Consider the following 19,740-nt stretch of genomic DNA (forward strand, 5'->3'; position numbering starts at 1 on the left):
GTTTGATTGTAACATATTTTCAGCAACACCTGTGAAAAAGTTGTTAAATGTGTTGGCTACTGCTAAGGTGTTTGTTACTTTTTTATTTTTGTGTGATAGTGTTATATTTTTCCAAGGTTGTCTGTATTCTCCACATTCTTTTTTTATAACACTCCACATAGCCTTTGATTTATTAGCTAAATTATAAATGATTTCATCATTATGCATTATTTTTGCTGCTTTTATTACTTTTCTTAACATTTTGGAGTATTTTTTATAGTATGCGCGTACTACAGGTGAGGAATTTTTTTAGTTACATATTTCATGAAGTAGTCTTTTCTTCTGGCATGAAACCATTATTCCCTTTGTGATCCAGCTGTTTGTTCTAGAGTTTCCCCGTATGGTTAATGTTTTCAGTGGGAATGCAAGTTCAAAGAAATGGGTTAATGTATCAATGAAAGTGTTGAATTTTTCATTTATATCGTTCATTTTGTACACTCCTAGCCATTTTTCTTTCTGTAATAAGTTGTTGAAGTAGTTCACATTATGCTGATTATAGCTTCGATATGCTGTTCTAAAAGACATGTTGTTAATAATACTGCCTTGTACTTTTATGCTTAATATTTGAGCAAGATGATCACTAAATCCTGCATTGAAAATTTTTATTGAGGTGTTGTGTAAACTCTTCTTTACTAGAAACTGATCAAGAGCTGTTTGACAAGTTTCTGATACTCGGGTAGCTGCTTTTACTTCAGCCTTTAAATTGTAGGACATTGCAAGGTTCAAAATGGTCTCCCTATTTCCACTATTCGTGAGGAAGTCAATATTGAAGTCACCACAGATTATCAATTCACAATCCATTTTATTTACTTTATTTACCAATGACTCCATTTTGTTTAAGAAAAGTTCAAAATTCCCGGACGGTGATCAGTAAACTGTAGCAATAACCAGGTTGAACTGAGTAATTTTTATAGCTGCAATTTCATAATCCTTTTCGACATTTGCCCTAGTTAAGTCAGGTAGTGTAATAAAATCTACATTATCCTTTGTGTAAATTGCTACCCCACCCTGCTTGCTGTTTTTCCTGCAGTAGTAAGCAGCCAAGACAAATTTGTTTATTTTCGTATTCTGAATTAATTCTGGGTTAAGCCAGTGCTCAGAAATGCATAACACTGAGATATCATTAAGTTCATGTGTTAATAGAATGTTAATTTCATCGATCTTATTACACAGGGATTGCACATTATGGTGATAAATTTTTAGTTCGGGCGTATTCACGATTTGGTAATTGGGAATCATATTTACAGCATCACATACCTCTAGTTTAAATTAGGAACGTCAGCAGTGTTGTATTTTCGTTCTTCTTTCTTCTTTATTTTGTTTTCCTCGCTGTTGGAAGGATGTTCAGGAAGCTGATAAATTGTTCTATCCCTTACAAGTCTTTCTTTGATTATTTCACTAACTCGATCACAAACAAATCTTTTCCCTTCATAGTTCAAATGCATTCCATGCTTCGTGTGCAGATTTCCATGCAGCTTGCTTATATCCAGTACATCGCACTTAGTGTATTGAGAACACAGTTTCCTTATTTTAATGTTTGTTTTCCGAATTTCTTTGTTTACACACGAACTGTAAATCAGATCATGCCTATGAGGAAGTGTGACAACTACTGTGTTTCTGCATTTATTAGCTTGTAAAAAATTCTGTAGCGTTTTCACACAAAACCTCTGCTTCATTTTTTGCCACATCGTTTGAACCCATTATACAGATGATAAAGTCATTTTCTTGCATTAATTTCGTCTGAGAGTTAATGTCAGATTGCCCAACTCCTGAAACAGCCGTCTATACAAAATTTGTGGTTGAGCACCACATATTGTTCTTGCAGTATTTTTTAGAGCCATGAAGACTTTCCTTCTTTAAGATGAGTTACCCCAGAATATTATTTTAAATGACATTATTTAATGAAAATATGCAAAATATGTCAACTTAGTGATTTGTCTACCCCAAGATTTTCAATGATTCTAAGTGCAATTGTGACTGAATTAAGTTATTTTAGGAGTTCCAAAATGTGCTTTTTCCAGTTTAAATTCTCATCACTATGGACACCTACGAATTTAAAGTTTCCAGCCTATTTATTATTTCCTCACCATGTGTTACACTTATTATTGATGTAGTACCCCTAGATGGGCAGATCTGAATATGATGTGTCTTTTTAAAATTGAGGGGGAGACCACTCACAGACAACCAGTCAGTGATACTTTTGAGAATATTGTTTACCATTTCTTCTGTTTCTGTATGTATGCTTGGATTGATTACAATGCAAGTGTCATCTGCAAAGAGAACTAATTCTGTTTGTCATATATTAGATGGAAAATTGTCTACATATATCAGGACCAACAGCAGTCCTAAGGCTGAGCTTTGTGGGCCCCATATGTCATTTCTACCCAGTCAGAACTAGATCCCCAGACTGTATTGGTTGAATTGTTAAATACAACTTTCTGCATTCCTTTGGTTAAATATGATATTATCTCTTGGTTAGCTATACCATCAGTCTCATAAAACTTCAATTTATCTAGGAGAATACTGTGGTTCACACAGTCAACTGCTTGACATAGGTCACTATTTTATTATTTAATGCTTGTAAAATTTGGTGGGTGAACATGTAAATGGCATTCTCAGTAGAACAAGCCTTTTGAAACCCAAACTGTGATTTGCTGAAGATATTATTGTTGCCAAGGTGAGATACTCTTCGAGACTACATCACCTTCTCAAAATTTTCGGAAAATGATGACAGCAGTGAAACAGGTCAGTGGTTATTGATATCTCTCTTACCACTTTTCTTAAAGAGAGGTTTAATAACAGCATATTTCAGTCTCTCTGGAAAACTGCTGTGAGTTAGTAATGCATTACATATTTCAGAAAAGACTGGGCTTATTATAAGAGAACAGTCCGTCCCAATAGCTGAGTGGTCAGCGTGACGGATTGCCGTCCTATGGGCCCGGGTTCGATTCCCGGCTGGGTCGGGGATTTTCTCCGCTCAGGGACTGGGTGTTGTGCTGTCTTCATCATCATTTCATTCCCATCCAGCACGCAGTTCCCCCATGTGGCATCAAATGTAATAAGACCTGCCCTGCAAGGGGCCTCCCGGCCAATGACGCCAAATGGTCATTTCCATTTCCATAGGAGAACAAATCTTTAGTACTCAATTGGAAACACCATCAACCACAATTCAGCTTTTATTTTTGAGAGAATGTATGATTTTCTTAATTTCAGAAGGTGATACATACATATGACTGAATTTATGAGAGTTACTTTCTTAACATACTGCTATGATTTTTCTCTTTAACTGTTTGTCCCTATGTATTTGGGAAATGATTATTAAATATATTTGCTACCTGTGACTCATCATTTATAACCCATCCATACTGTTCAATAGTGATGTTATCCAGTTCAGTGGCTGCTTGTCATAATAGCCTTAAGTCTGCTGTTGGAATTATTGATTTCTGATATTATTTTCATGTTCCTTGATTTTTACATAACCTTCCTTAATAATTTTGAGTACTGTTTGTAGTGTGCAACTACATTAGTATCTCTACTTGTTCTTGCCAACAGATACATTTCCCTTTTCTTTTCACAATATATGAGGTTCATTCATATGAAACCTGGTCGCAGAGTCTGCCTTTGTCTTACACGTAAGGTGGCACCATGTAACTGCAGGTATGGTGGCGCCATCTATTGGTAGAGAGACTGACTTCTGTGCACCATTTGATGTGGCACAGTGCCAGTGTGGTTTCACGCTGAAGATAAGATGGTCACACAAGTTATTGTGCACTACCGAATATGCAGATGAGTAAACAGGAACAATGTGGAGTGATTCGATTTTTGGCAGTGGAGGGAGTTGGAGGCCGTGAAATATATCAACAGATGAAGGCTGTGTACAGTGAGTAGAGTCTGAGTCATTCAAGTTTTGTGAAATGGCGCAAACAATTCTTCGAGGAGCACGAGGCACTGGAAGACGATGCTCATCCTGGACAGGCTCATTGTGTCATCACACTGGAAATGGTTGTGGAAGTGATTGCTTTAGCCTTGGACAACTTCAGAATCACCATGGACAAGATCCCTCAGTTACTAGGTATTAGCAATGGCACCGCCCACACCATAATGCATCAACACTTGAACTTTTAAAAAATCTGTGCACAATGGGTTCCGCACCAACTGACCATTGAACAGCGCATTACTCGAATGGTGCTGTCTTTGAATCATGTGCAATGTTATCATGAGGAGGAATACAACTTTCTGTCACATATTGTCACAGGTGACAAAACTTGGTGTTACCATTTTGAACCAGAAGGCAAGTGTCAGAGCAAGTGGTGGAAACATGCGACTTCACCAAATCCAAAGAAATCGAAGGCCACGCACACCAGTTCTGGTAAGGTCATGATGTCCTTTTTTTTGACCACAAGGGCCCACTGCTTGTCGAGTTCCTGGAACGGGGAACCACCATCAATGCGAAGCATTATCAGGCCACTTACAGAACCTTAGATGAGCTATTAAGTCAAAACACGGAGGCATGTTGTCCAATGGCATTATCCTGCTGCATGATAATGCCTGCCCACACACGGCCAATGCAGTGGAGATGACATTGCAGCAGGTTTGGTGGAAAATGCTGGATCATTTTATTTTTCTAACTGAAGTTTCTAAAAAAAATCATGTTTACACAGGTACAGTTATTTGTGACAGTGAACAGCTTGGAAACTGCTGAACCATGAATGTACAAGTTTCCAATTTACTAAAACTCAAAGAAATTTGTCCTTGCAATGGAGTAGAGGGATAGTCATAAATTTTTAATTGTCACCTCGAAGAAACCAATCAACTTCCATGAAACTTGCGATAGTCTTAGTCCTTCTCCACATGTTCGCATATCAGTGCAACAATTTTTCCCAACAATGTATGAATTGGTTAGCTCTAGAAGTCTGCATTTTGATTGTTCAAGAAATGTTGCACCTCAAAAATCACCTCATTGCCATTTTAGCAATGCCTGCAAAAAACTGGCTTCTGGGTGTCATGTTAGAAAAAATAAGGAGCATTTGTGGCAGTGGAAGGGGGGAGGGCAGGGGGGCAGGCAAAATCTAATGGCACTTTTGTGGAGCAAAAACACTCCCTTATCAGGAGATTTTGGTAGCATGCTCCTGTGTCAGTTTGCACCTTATAAACATAATCAATTAGCACCACACCATAGCAATCCCAGAAACACAGTCAGCAAAACCTTGCCTTCTGATGGTAAGATTATTGCCTTTCTTGGCGGTGGTGATGAGACATGTTTCCACTGCTTGTCTTCCTCCTTTGTCTATGGTTGATAGTGATACACTCAGATTTCATCCACAATGACTAGGTGGTTAAAGAAGTCATCCAGACTGCCCTAAAACAGCTGCACTAATTCCACTGCTGCACTGATTTGACAGGCTTTGATGGATGTGAGCAGTAGCAGAATACAGCAGGCAGTAAATTTCTTCATATTCAAAATGTCTTGCTAGATGCTGAAAACCTATCTATGACTGATTTCACTTTTTCACAACCAACACGATCACAATATGCTGGTCTTCAAGTACCAGGGCCTCCACTTCTGTTGTGATTCCCAGTTCTTCACTGAGAAATGACTTGCTACTTTGATCTTCTTCACTGAGACTTGTTTGACCACTTGGAAGCATCTCTGACATCTATCCACTGTGCCATATGGGGGTGCATCATTACTGTACATTGCCACCAATTCAGCATGGATCGTTGCAGAGTTGATCCCCTTCAAATGGGGAAAACAAATTACTGAGATACTCACAATTGTTTTAGCTTCAAATACCAGTGTGCTAGGGTATGGTGGCATGAGGTTTTCAATGTGTATGAGGACTGCAGGTAAAAACTTTTTGTCTACACCTCATATTTCAAGATGAACTCAACTGGTCAAATCAAGTTCAGACATTGCTTGACATTAGGATTGCCTAATGTGTAGTTCATTTTTCTGTAATTCAACTATATAACCTGCATCATACAATGCGCCAATTTGTTTTTAATAATACATATGAAACAAGCACCAAAAACTACACTGCTGGGGGAAAAAATTAGTACACCTGGAAAGATGACATTGATTTTGATCTGATGACATCATATGCCACCTGAGGGATGGTAGATGTACTGATAATGGTTTCAACATCATCCATCAATAGATGGCATAATGGCATCTATCTGTGTCTGCACTGTAATAAAGAATGTTCACAGCTATAAGGCTCAATGTGGTGCACACGGGTGAAGCAACCCGACAACCATGCTACAAAGGGTGACCCTCTGAGTGGTGATCCTCTTACAGAATTATAACACAAGTTGGACGTGCATTTGTCAGTTGTGCAACGATGCTGGTACGAGTGATCACATGAACATTCCATGTCCATATACAAGATTCTGGATGTCCATACAGCAAGACACTCACTACGACCATTATATTGTAAAGGGGAGTAATGGCAGTTCATACAGCTACCACAGCACAGATAAGAGGGCTTGTGAGCCCAGACATGTCAACACAAAATGTTGCAAACTGACTATTAGCAGTGGGATTACGAGCATGCACACCTCTACCCCATCTTCCACTCATGCCACAGCATCGACATGCATAGCTCAACTGGTGCCATCAAAGGATCACTTGGAAAATGAAATGGAGTACCGTGGTCCTCACCGATGAAAGGAGATTCTGTCTGCATGCAAGTGATGGTCATTTGCATGTACGACATAGACCATCAGAGCACTGACTAGCTGAGTGTATTTGTTCAAGACACATTGGCCCCACTCCTGGCTTTTTGGTCTGAGGAGCAATAAGCTACAACTCTCGTTCACCTTTGACATTTATGGAGGGGACGCTAACCAGTGCTAGGTATGTGCAGAATGTTGAGAGACCCATTTTTTTGGCTATTATTGCAATAGGAAGGTGAGGAGTTGTCCCAACAGGATAATGCTCACCCATGTGCTCAGTGCAATCTCTGGACTTGTCTCCAATCATGCACATCTGGGATATGATCAAACGAGAAGAGACTCGTCTGACTCATTGATCAACAGTTCTTACAAAAATATGTGTAAAGGTCAAGCAGGAGTGGAAAAACATATCTCAGGACAGTATTCACCATCTTTATGATCAACTGGATGCCAGAGTCAGTGCCTGCATTGCTACCCATGGAGGCTGTACCACATACTAACATGGGTTTTTGATTGTGGATCAATACCTGATACCTCAAAAACACTTGTGCTATTGATCTGTAAATACAATCATTTCATGTACTCCTTATGCACTGTTGCTGCAATAAATCTTGAGTGAATTTGAAACCTGCAAAAGGATGTACTAATGTTTGTTTTTTCTGGTAGTGTATCTTCCACACTAGTCCTTCTCATCAATATGTATACACTCCTCCTTCATAATCCCATTGCTAGTTTCCATATATCCGGATTCCTGAACTTCTGAAGCTCTCCCCCGCATCTATGAACATTCTGCTCTTCATCTTATAGAATGAAAATATACACACCATGACCAGTCACAGCATGTGCCATGAGCCTACTTCATCATCAGATGACAATCTGGATTTGATTCACAGTATATTCCCAGAGACAAAATGTTACTGACTGTTTTAAAATGACTGGATGCATTCATTGATTACATTTCCAAACATTCCTATACGTTGTCTCCTCCAAAGAAGAATGAGTGTTTGCCATACAATGAGCACAGTGAGACGAAAATGTTCAACTAAATTCCAGATATACAGTGTACCCCTTGATTGCATATTATGGGTTTCATCAACAGCAGTGTGTACTGTGAAATGTTGCAACAGTGTTTTAAAAAATTAACTACTTACACAACAGTCCCTATGTAATCAATAAAATAACATTTTATCCAGCCACAGTGATACAGCTCTCATAATTTTGATGAACAGCACTGTATATCCCAAAATAATATAACTGGATACATAAATAATCTACTCACCAAGCGGCAGCAGAACACACACATAGAAGAAAGCTATAATTAGGCAAGCTTTTGGAGTCAGTGGCCCCTCCTTCATGCAGAAAGGTTGAAGGAAAAGGGAGAGGGATGAAGGAAAAGGACTTGAGAGGTCTAGGGTTTAGCTTAGCCTCTCACTTTTGTAGATCAGAAATGGAGATAGGAGGAGTTGCCACATTCATCAGGAACTGTCATAAATTTAAGAAAATAGACATTCATAAATTTTGCCTAGAACAGCATATGGAAGCATGTGCAACAGAAGTAGAATTTCACAAAAAATCCTTCATAATATTAAGTGTAATTGAGCACCTGCAGGTAACTTTAACCTGTTTGTAAACCACCTTGAAGCTGTACTGGCCCATTTAACAACCAAAAACAAAGAAATAGTGGTTGCTAGTGATTTCAATGTAGATTTCCTTAAAGACTCTCCCAATAAGAACTTATTTGAGTTAGTAACACTATCATTCAACTTAATTTCCACTGTAAAGTTCCCCACTAGGGTAACCAATTGCTCACAAACAGCCACTGATAATATCTTTATAGAAACGTCCAATGAACAAAATTATATTACAAAACCAATAGTCAATGGCCTCTCAGACCATGACATGCAGTTCCTTCTGTTAAAAGTTAATACTGAACAGGATAGAAAATCTGTTAAATCTGAGCTCTAGAGTGTAATCAATAAGCCAAAAATTGATTATTTTAGGACACTCCTCAGAGACATACACTGGACTGATGTTTACAGTGCTCATGGCATGAATGAAAAATATAACACTTTTGCTAATAAAGTGCTTACCTTATTCGAACACTGTTTCCCCCCAAAACTTACCAAGGTTAGAGCAAAGTCTACAAAGAAGCCATGGATTACTCAAGGAATAGGGGTATCTTGTAAAACAAAAAGAAAACTGTATCTGTCAGTCCAAAAAAGTTCCGATGTTGATGCTATAGCACATTACAAGAAATACTGCAAAATATTAAAGACTGTAATACGGACATCAAAGCAAATATATTACAAGGAAAAGATAGTCATATCAGATAACAAAATAAAGACAATATGGGATATAGTGGAAGGGGAGACCAGTAGAACCAGACATGAAGAGGCACAAATAGTATTAAGAGTAAATGATACATTGGTGACAGATGTGTTTAGTGTTGCAGAACTTTTTAACAAACATTTTATAACTGTTACTGAAAAGATGGGGTTGTCAGGTTCAGTAGATGCTGCTATGGAATACCTCAGACCAGACATTTCAAGTAACTTCCATAATATGAATTTGACCCTCACTACCCCAGTAGAAATAATGTCCATCATAAAATCTTTAAAATCAAAAACATCTAGTGGGTATGATGAAATATCAACAAAGTTAATTAAAGAATGTGATTCTGAGCTAAGTAACATATTAAGCTATCTGTGTAACCAATCGTTTATCAGTGGAATATTTCCTGAATGTTTGAAATATGCTGAAGTTAAGAAGATAAAGATACAGAATTTCCATCCAATTTCACTGTTGCCAGCATTCTCAAAAATTTTAGAAAAAGTAATGTACAATAGGCTTCATAACCATCTCATCTCAAATAACATACTGTCAAAGTCACTGGATTTCTAAAGGGTTCTGATATCGAGAAGGCTATCTACACTTACAGTGAAAATGTACTTAATTCATTAGACAAAAAATTGCAGGCAACTGGTATATTTTGTGATCTGTCAAAGGCATTTGGTGTGTAAATCACAATATCCTTTTAAATAAATTAGAATATTATAGTGTAACAGGAAATGCTGCAAAATGGTTCAAATCTTATATCTCTGCCAGGAAACAAAGGGTGTTATTGGGAAAGAGACATATATCAAGCTATCAGGCATCATCCAACTGTGAACTTATTACATGTGGGGTCCCACAAGGCTCATTTTGGGGCCCTTACGTTTTCTTGTGTGTATCAATGACCTTTCATCAGTAACGTTACCAGATGCCAAGTTTGTTTTGTTTGCTGATGATACAAACATTGCAATAAATAGCAAATCAAGTGTAGTGTTAGAAATATCAGCTAACAAAATATGTGTGGCCATTAATCACTGGTTCCTAGCCAATTCTTTGTCACTGAACTTTGAAAAAACACACTACATGCAGTTCAGAACTTGTAAGGGGTGGCCCAAGAGTATATGCCTAACATACGATGACAAGCAGATAGAAGAAGTGGACAGTGTTAAATTCTTGGGATTACAGCTTGATAATAAATTCAACTGGGAGGAGCACACCACAGAACTGCTGAAGCATCTTAACAAATCTCTATTTGCAATGCAAATTGTGTCAGACATAGAGGATATAAAAATGAAAATTCTGACATACTATGCTTACTTTCATTCCATAATGTCATATGGGATTATTTTTTGGGGTAATTCATCAAGCCAAGCTAAAGTTTTCTGGGCACAAAAACGTGCAATAAGAGTTATATGTGGTGTTAACTCAATAACATCCTGCAGAAGCCTGTTTAGGGAACTAGGGATACTGAGTACTGCTTACCAATATATTTGTTCCTTAATGAAATTTGCCATTAAAAATATATCACTTTTTCAAACCAACAGCTCAATTCATGGAATCAATACTAGAAATGAGAATAATCTTCACAAGAATTTAAAGTCACTTAGTCTTGTACAAAAAGGTGTGCATTATTCAGGATCACACATTTTCAATAACTTGCCAGCAGCCATAAAAAGCTTAACAACCAATGAAATTCAGTTTAAGAGAAGCCTAAAGGATTTATTGGTGGCCAACTTCTCCTACTCCATTGATGAATTTCTCAGTAAAACCAACTAACATAACTTCTGCACAATTTCAGTGCAGTGATGTGTTCATTGTAAATATATGTGTGTGTGTGTGTGTGTGTGTGTGTGTGTGTGTGTGTGTGTGTGTAAGTACAATCTAACATCTGCACAATTTCTGTGCAGTAATGTGTTCATTGTATTATAGTAGTTGTATTACACATTTATTACCTTATAAATAAATAAAAAACTTTTTTATTTTAAATTCAGTGCATTAGTATTTGTAAAATGACTCTTTCATGTAGTGTTCATTAAAAAATGACGATCATTCCACTTGGGACCTGTGGAATGGTACATTAGCTTATTTGTTTTAGTTGTAAATATTTGTCATGTATTGTTGTTTTTCTGACACGTTCTACATCCTGGAGGACCTCCTCACTACGGATCAATTGGAATGAAAGTAAACCTAATATAATCTAATCTAAGGGAAAAGGGTAGATTTGGGGAAAGTCACCCAGAACTGCAGGTCAAGGGTGACTTACCAGAAAGGACGAGAAGGAAAGACTGATTGTTAGGGACTGTACTGGACAAGACCTAGAAGGTGGAAAACAGGGTAATATGCAAGACAGAAATTACTGCTTAAACAACATGCATGCATTAATAAGAGTGGAAAGCTTAGTGCATTGTACAAAACAGAGATGGGAGGGGGTGGTAAGAAAATGAAAGACATAGAAAACTGAAATGGAGTGAAGAAAGGAGCGGTTACTGTGAAGAAATGCTGAGACAGAAGAAATTAACGTAATTAAGGCCAAGTGGGTGGCAAGAACCAAACACATGCTGTAGCACTAGTTCCCACACGTGTAGTTCTGAGAAGGTGTTGTTTGGGGGAAGAATCCAGATGGCACGTTTGGTGAAACAGGCACTGAGGTCATGGTTGTAATGTTGTAGCTTTGATAGTGTATGTTTTGCCAGTTACAGGGCTGGTACAGGTGGTGGTGGGAGGGTGCATAGGGTAAGTCTTGCAGTGGGGATGGTCATAGGGGTAGGAGCTATATGGTGGGGAGATGAGTGCGGAAGAAGCATATGGTCTGACAAAAATATTATGGAGATTTGGAGGGCAGTGAAAAGCTATTCTAGGTGTGGTGTGCAAAATCTCAGACAGAATGGATCTCATTTCAGGGCATGATTTTATATTTCCAGTTATATTATTTTGTAAAATATTGTTTGATTTCACTGGACACTAAAAGGTATACTATAAATAAGCGGCTGTACTTTACCTTCCTTTCCACAGAAACTTCCATGTCCACTTTTCTTACGTGGTGTAAAAGGGGCTCCTGCAGTAAATTCACCATGACAGTTGAGCCATACAATACCCACCTGCACATGAAAGTATTTTTAAAAAAAATATGCAACATAAAGTTACTGTATTTCAAAAGTGTTACTAATTATTACATTCTAAATTCTAGTTCTGACATTCTAGTTCTAATGTTAAGGAGGACTGAACTTCAAATCTTCCCATTCTGTGTTTGATTTTCTGTGTTTTCCAAAATGACTCCAGTAACTTCACCTAAGATTTTTTTTTTTACACTTCATGGACTAAGCTGTTATTTGTTTCCATTATTGTACTCTACTTGTTAGTTCACCGGGACTTGATACAATCTACGGAGTTTGCAGTTTAGTCCCTAAGAGTCTCAGCAGTGTTCAGCAAAACTTTGACACTGTAATTCCGGATGAAACCATTTTGTTCTAAATATTGTTGATCACCCTTCTAAATTTATTGCCAAAAGGAGACAATGGGTAGATGCTGTGCTGAGAGTAATGATCATATAATATCAGAAAGGAATCCTTTAGCACAGTTACTCAACTGCGTCTATGCTTGTTTCTGTTGTTCTCTCTTTGCTTTCACTCACTGAAGGAAAGTACTCACTCAAATATGGACAAACTAAAGTAATGACTGTAACTTTTTTTTCTCTGTGTTTTTATCCACCAAACTACTGTTCAGGTATTAAAATTATTTATTATTAAAGTGCTCAAGCAGTGATTCAAGCACTGCTCTCATATTCAAGAATAGTGTGGATCGAATCTCAATCTAGTCATATGTACTAAAGCATTTGGTAGTCTGCTAAAGCATTTCTGGATGCAAAGGGAAAGCAAGCCAAATTTTATAACTGAGTATGTGTTGTCTTCGTAGACATGAACAATTTTTTCTTATATTCAAATCAAGTCTAGGATGAATGAGTAGTCACGAAAGGAAGTAGGAAAATACTCTTAAGATACAAACACAAGACAAAGAAGAAAGGTTCTTAATAGACATCGGCAACCAATAGTATCTTTGGGAATGAAAGAAGAGTAGATGACCAATGGAGTGGCAGTGTGATTCAGTCAGTAGCTGTGCAGACATGGTGGTACATTGGGCATTGCAGCCCACACATATGCCAGGACACCAGAAGAGGCATCAAGTGGACAGTCTTGGTGTCCTTGTGTAACTGCAGTGACTGTTTTAATCATATAAACTGAGTGCTGATTAGCTAATGCTAGTGCTATTGATTGGCAAAGTTAAACAGTTTCTTCTTTCTTTTTGGAATGGTTTATGGTGATTGCATATGCTAACAAAAACACATTATGCTGTTGCAGGAATGATTATAGAGAATTAGTCAATAGCCAAATGGCTGAAATTCAATGTATCTTAACAGGGTGTGCAGAGGATCTCTGATTGTAAGAGCTGGCGTTCGATGAGCTCTGTCAGATTCGCCATCAGGGAAACATATGAAGTATCTCTGTATTATTTTAAATACATCTGTTGCAATGGTGCACTGTACATCTGTGAAGAAGGCAGATCTAAGACAGAAAAATACTGTACAAAATGGGCCATACACAGATGCTTGCCTTACAAGGGAAATACTCTGAGGGACTTACCAGCCAGGCACACCTGATGTCCTGCCTCACTCAAAGCTGTAATCTGTAACAGAGAGAGAAGCACTGGCAGGCAGAAGCCTGCATTTGGACATCTGGGTACCTGAGGTAATTGGAACACTGAGCATGAAAAGTATAGTTCACATTCAGTTTCCAATCCAGCACTCAGTTTTAATCTTCAAGTGGTTTTGTAACTTCCCTTACTTGTCAGTCATTTATATTTTATGTCTATTACACATTTTGAAGCACTCTAATAGTGTCAGCTGTTTAAACAATTAAATTTTTCTGGGGCCTGTAATCTCGATGAAATGTGAGACAGTGCCTTCCACAGATATCAGACGTGTCATGTCCTCCATTCCACCAATGATACTTCCTTGTTGATTAGTAGAAAGCCAAGTGTAGGCCAGGCATGACAGACACTTTGCTTACCCAGCTGATTTATTTATTTACACATCAAGTTCCCAAGAGTTACGGAAGTTCAATTGAAATGCAGGTTTGATTTGAGTATTAACTGAGTGAAAGCTGCTTATTGGGGGGAGGGGGGGGAGGAGTGGGAGAGGGAGAGGGGGGAGAGAGAGAGAGAGAGAGAGAGAGAGAGAGAGAGAGAGAGAGAGAGAGAGAGAGAGAGCCTTTTAGAATGGGAAGAGTTATCCCAAAATATAATAACATACAACATAATCAAATGAAAATAAGTACAGCAGACTAATTTTCATGTCAAACGATCACTCACTTCAGATACCGTTCAGATAGTAAAAATGGCAGCATTAAGTCTTTGAGCAAGATCCTGAATGTGGGCTTTCCACCACAGTTTACTATCTATCTGAACACCTAGAAGGCAACCCTTCAATGGCCAAAACTTGGGCTAAGGCAAAGGGCAGCCTCAGTTGTATGGATGCTATGTGGACAACATGGGGTACTTCAAACAAGCATCCACAATGGGAGACCACTTAGAACCCAAAAATGGGCCCACAAAATCAAAATGGATGCCGTCCCAAGGAAGGCAAGAAGTAGGCAGGGGAGGGGGTGCAAAGCATTGACAGCATGTTGCCTGGAACTGGGCACATATTGCACAACTACAGATCATCTTTTTGATGTTCCCTTCGATCCCGGACCAGTACATGTGGTGGCATGCCAGTGTCTTCAAGCAGGACGTACTCCCAATGATCCCATTGGGGCAAACTCAATACCCAACAATACAGTTCTGCCGGAATAGCCTCTCGATGTGCATCCTTCTCAGTATCCAAAAGAGTAATACCATCCATAACTCTGAGGTGGTGAGAAAGCTGTTTCCAAGGGTTGACCTCTTTCATCAACCAACAAGTGAGATAATGGGGCCAGGCATGGATTACATAGTGGAGAACCGGTCACCTCATTCATAAAAGAAGTGGTGCCCCAGTGTCCACCTGAAAAAAGATGTCCTGATGAGGCATTTGAAGTGTGAGAAACAAATTCTGCATGAATGGATTGCCTTTCAGGACTACTGTCTGAAGCACATGTACCATATCCTGGTGTGGTTGCAGCCTGGGGTGGGGCTGGGTCATGCAATTGCATCATACTGAGTGGAGGTGCCCCTCCTTGCCACAGTGTGTACAGGAACCCAAGTGATTTAGACAGTCCACTAGGGAATGGGAGGAAAACCACTGCTGGCACAAGGGAGCAGCACCCGTAGACATCACTGAGGGGCGACTGGAGGCTACATCGGATATGTATGCTGGCAGCAGAAGTATCACACTGCAGTCAACTTCAAATGCCAGTTCTCCAATTTTTCTCAATAATGTTCATCAAAAAAAATGTCATCTTCCCTCCGGGGAATCATATTTGTGTTCCTGAAGCATCTCCATAAAGCTTGCGTGAAGTTTGAGCCTACTGATAACGTATCTAGAGATCAACACACACTCAGCTGAAGAGTGAAAATTCATTCAGAAAACAATGTCCCAGGTTGTGGCTAAGCTATTAGACTAAGTCCTCACTCAGATTTAGAAACAAATGCACACATCCATGCATGCACAACTCACACAGACACACACACACACACACACACACACACACACACACACACACACAAGGCCACTGTCATCTATGGGCACTGACGTCCTACTTGAGCAGGGTAATGAACTCAGCTGTGGTGGGAAGCTGAGGTACTGAAGAGGTGTGGGGCAGGGAGGGGAAGGGAAAGTACAGTAGAACTGGAAGAAGATGCTGTAGTGCTGCATGCGAGGTGCACAGGGACACGGCAGGGACAGGATTATGGGCTGCTAAGTGCAGCATCAGGATGCTTTGCTACACAGAGGGGGCGGGGGCAGTGGAAAGCAGAGAAGGATACAGCAGGGAACAGAAGGTGTGTGAGAGGCTGGACAGAGAATATGGAGGGGACAGATCCATAAACATCTTCCCAGTCATCCACCATCACCTACACGCAGACTGGCTAATCACAAAGAGGCCTCTGTACCACCCAGGACTGGAGCAGCTGAATCACTTCCTCCACGAGGGTCTCAACTACCTCTTGTCACGCCCAGATGAGAGACATAACTTTCCCACTATCCTGCACACAGTAGTATTCTGCCACCCACCCAACCTATGCAGTATTCTCATTCAACCCTATTCTGTTTCTCCTGCTCTATGGCTCAAATCACTGTAAAAGACCTAGATGAAAGACCAGTCTCATACAGCCTCCTACAAACATCTACTCCAGTCCTGTCACAGGCATTTCCTACTCCATTAAAGGCAGGGCCACATGTGAAAGCAGTTATGTGGTATACCAACTTAGCTGTAACCATAGTGCAGCATTCTGTGTGGATATGAGCACTTACAAGCTGTCTGTCCACACAAATGGCTACCACTAAAATCACACAAGAGACAGGTGACCCAATCAGTTGTTAAACCTGTGGCAGAACATTAAGGGCTTGACTTCAACGACTAGTTCACAGCCTGTGCCATCTGTATATTCGTGTCAACATCAGCTTTTGCTGGCATGTGCAGGAGGAAAGTCTCTCTGCAATAAATCTTTTATTACTGTAGCCCCTTTGGCCTCAACCTTCACTAACCCATGTCCTCCACCTGCCCTTTTTCCCTTCTCCACTCATCCAAACCTATACATGCCTACTGTTACTCCAGTGCAGCTGCATAGGGCCCCCTCCACTCCCTTCGTCACCTCCTCCTGCACCTTGCAGCCCACCACCAATTCATTTAAGTTGAGACTGCTACTCACCTCAGCACCCAGAGATGACAGTTGCCATATATGTGCGAGTAACCAACAGTCTAATTTTAAATGTGTGTATCCACTGTTCAACATCTTATCTATGTGGTGAGTAGCAGTCTATTCTAATTCCTATCATTATTCCACCTCAGATTTTTCATTTTTTAATATTTACAAATTTAATTTATTAGTTAATTATTAACAATGCAACAGTCCTTTTTACTAGAGTGCCTTTAAACTTCTTTGAGAAGTTACTGTCATGTGCACCACTCTATAGATTTGTAGGTAGACTTCTTATTGACTTTAATCCTGAGTACTGAGGTCCTTTTTCAAGCACTATCAATCAGACTAGATTAGATAGATGGGATGGAGCATGCTTCTTAATTGGTTCTTCCTCCATGTGTCATGAGTGTGATATTTGTTATCCACTCTGAACTATATTTTGTGATAATATATTATTATTTTATATATGTATAGATATGTATACAGGTTAAAATGCCTAGTCTTAAATCATGATGGAAGAATCTCTTAACTGACAAAAAGTGGGAAAAATATAGTTTTGATGGAAAGATATGATAATGATTACATGGTAAGTATCAGTCATAAATTAATTTCTATTCAGTCATTGGGTACCTAAAGTCTCAGAATTTGAACAGGCAGGGGCAATTCATGATTCCGAATTCTGACTTTCTGAGTTGGCTTGTACTTAAAGTGTTAGATCTGCTAAGCTGACTATTAGTTTTTTAATGAGCAACTGGCCTTTGCAACATAATCATCATCAGAATGTATCTTTAGTTAGAGCAGTTAATCTCTCTCTTTTGTTTGCCATGATTTTTTTAATCAAGGTTAAATACATTGCCAATTAGTGCTTACCTCAAGCTTTTTAGTAACATCAAAAGCAAGAGAAATATTCTCTGTCCAGACAGAAACTGCTAAACCATTGAGGCTGTTGTTTGCCAGTGCAATAGCTTCCTTGGCTGTTCTAAATGCAGTAACAGTAAGAACTGGAACACATAAGAAATTGTCCAAAACATTGTTTTCTTCAGCCCCTGCTCCAACCACAACTGCTGGAGTGAAGAAAGAAGTTCTTGACTCATTGCTAGCACAATTTGCCTTAATTATCTGCAACAGATTAATTATCAAACAACAAAATTAGTGCTCTTTCACACTGGTTATGAACTTAAATTATCTGGAGCATGCTTGTGCTTCAAAGTTGTTATACAACTAAAAGCTTTTTACACTGTCTTTAAACTTCCAGTAACAACAGAAATACATTATTATAGATAACAAACAAGTATGATAATGCGATTAAATGATGGCAAAGAAGACATAAAAAGCTTACTGTATATGTAAATAATGAAGTTTGTTTGCTCATCTCTGATGTGAGAATTGTCCTATTGTTGATTCAAATAATAATATGTTTTGTGTTAGCAGAAGAGCCAACACTGTGTTACGAGTGGAGGCTGAAATGCACGCGTTTTAGCTCATGCAGGCTGGCGTGATGAGGGAAGAACTATACTGACGTGAGGTCTGGAACATGACAAGGAATGAGAATTCAGAAAGCGGACGTAATTAGTTTGATACTTAACTTTAATCCATAAATGATGAACGTCACTCTTGACAGTACACGATTCACAATATTATCTGCTCAGAATACATTCTTGAAGATACACTCCTGGAAATTGAAATAAGAACACCATGAATTCATTGTCCCAGGAAGGGGAAACTTTATTGACACATTCCTGGGGTCAGATACATCACATGATCACACTGACAGAACCACAGGCACATAGACACAGGCAACAGAGCATGCACAATGTCGGCACTAGTACAGTGTATATCCACCTTTTGCAGCAATGCAGGCTGCTATTCTCCCATGGAGACGATCGTAGAGATGCTGGATGTAGTCCTGTGGAACGGCTTGCCATGCCATTTCCACCTGGCGCCTCAGTTGGACCAGCGTTCGTGCTGGACGTGCAGACTGCGTGAGACGACGCTTCATCCAGTCCCAAACATGCTCAATGGGGGACAGATCCGGAGATCTTGCTGGCCAGGGTAGTTGACTTACACCTTCTAGAGCACGTTGGGTGGCACGGGATACATGCGGACGTGCATTGTCCTGTTGGAACAGCAAGTTCCCTTGCCGGTCTAGGAATGGTAGAACGATGGGTTCGATGACGGTTTGGATGTACCATGCACTATTCAGTGTCCCCTCGACGATCACCAGTGGTGTACGTCCAGTGTAGGAGATTGCTCCCCACACCATGATGCCAGGTGTTGGCCCTGTGTGCCTCGGTCGTATGCAGTCCTGATTGTGGCGCTCACCTGCACGGCGCCAAACACGCATACGACCATCATTGGCACCAAGGCAGAAGCGACTCTCATCGCTGAAGACGACATGTCTCCATTCGTCCCTCCATTCACGCATGTCGCGACACCACTGGAGGCGGGCTGCACGATGTTGGGGCGTGAGCGGAAGACGGCCTAACGGTGTGCGGGACCGTAGCCCAGCTTCATGGAGACGGTTGCGAATGATCCTCGCCGATACCCCAGGAGCAACAGTGTCCCTAATTTGCTGTGAAGTGGCGGTGCGGTCCCCTACGGCACTGCGTAGGATCCTACGGTCTTGGCGTGCATCCGTGCGTCGCTGCGGTCCGGTCCCAGGTCGACAGGCACGTGCACCTTCCGCCGACCTCTGGCGACAACATCGATGTACTGTGGAGACCTCACGCCCCACGTGTTGAGCAATTCGGCGGTACGTCCACCCGGCCTCCCGCATGCCCACTATACGCCCTCGCTCAAAGTCCGTCAACTGCACATACGGTTCACGTCCACGCTGTCGCGGCATGCTACCAGTGTTAAAGA

The 19,740-nt window shown here is 40.0% G+C and overlaps 1 protein-coding gene across 1 annotated transcript in view; it reads right to left on the reverse strand.

Moving 5' to 3' along the window:
- The window catches only part of LOC124788233 (putative aldehyde dehydrogenase DhaS), a 201,867-nt gene that overhangs the window by 18,377 nt on the left and 163,750 nt on the right, over window positions 1–19,740 (reverse strand). The window contains exons 8-9 of the mRNA XM_047255416.1: window positions 17,749–17,997; window positions 12,044–12,143 (exon numbers count right to left, since the gene is read on the reverse strand). Coding sequence (XP_047111372.1) covers window positions 12,044–12,143; window positions 17,749–17,997 — 349 coding nt within the window. The remainder of the gene's footprint in view (window positions 1–12,043; window positions 12,144–17,748; window positions 17,998–19,740) is intronic.

This window comes from Schistocerca piceifrons, chromosome 3 (assembly GCF_021461385.2).
Source record: "Schistocerca piceifrons isolate TAMUIC-IGC-003096 chromosome 3, iqSchPice1.1, whole genome shotgun sequence".
NCBI lineage: Eukaryota > Metazoa > Arthropoda > Insecta > Orthoptera > Acrididae > Schistocerca > Schistocerca piceifrons.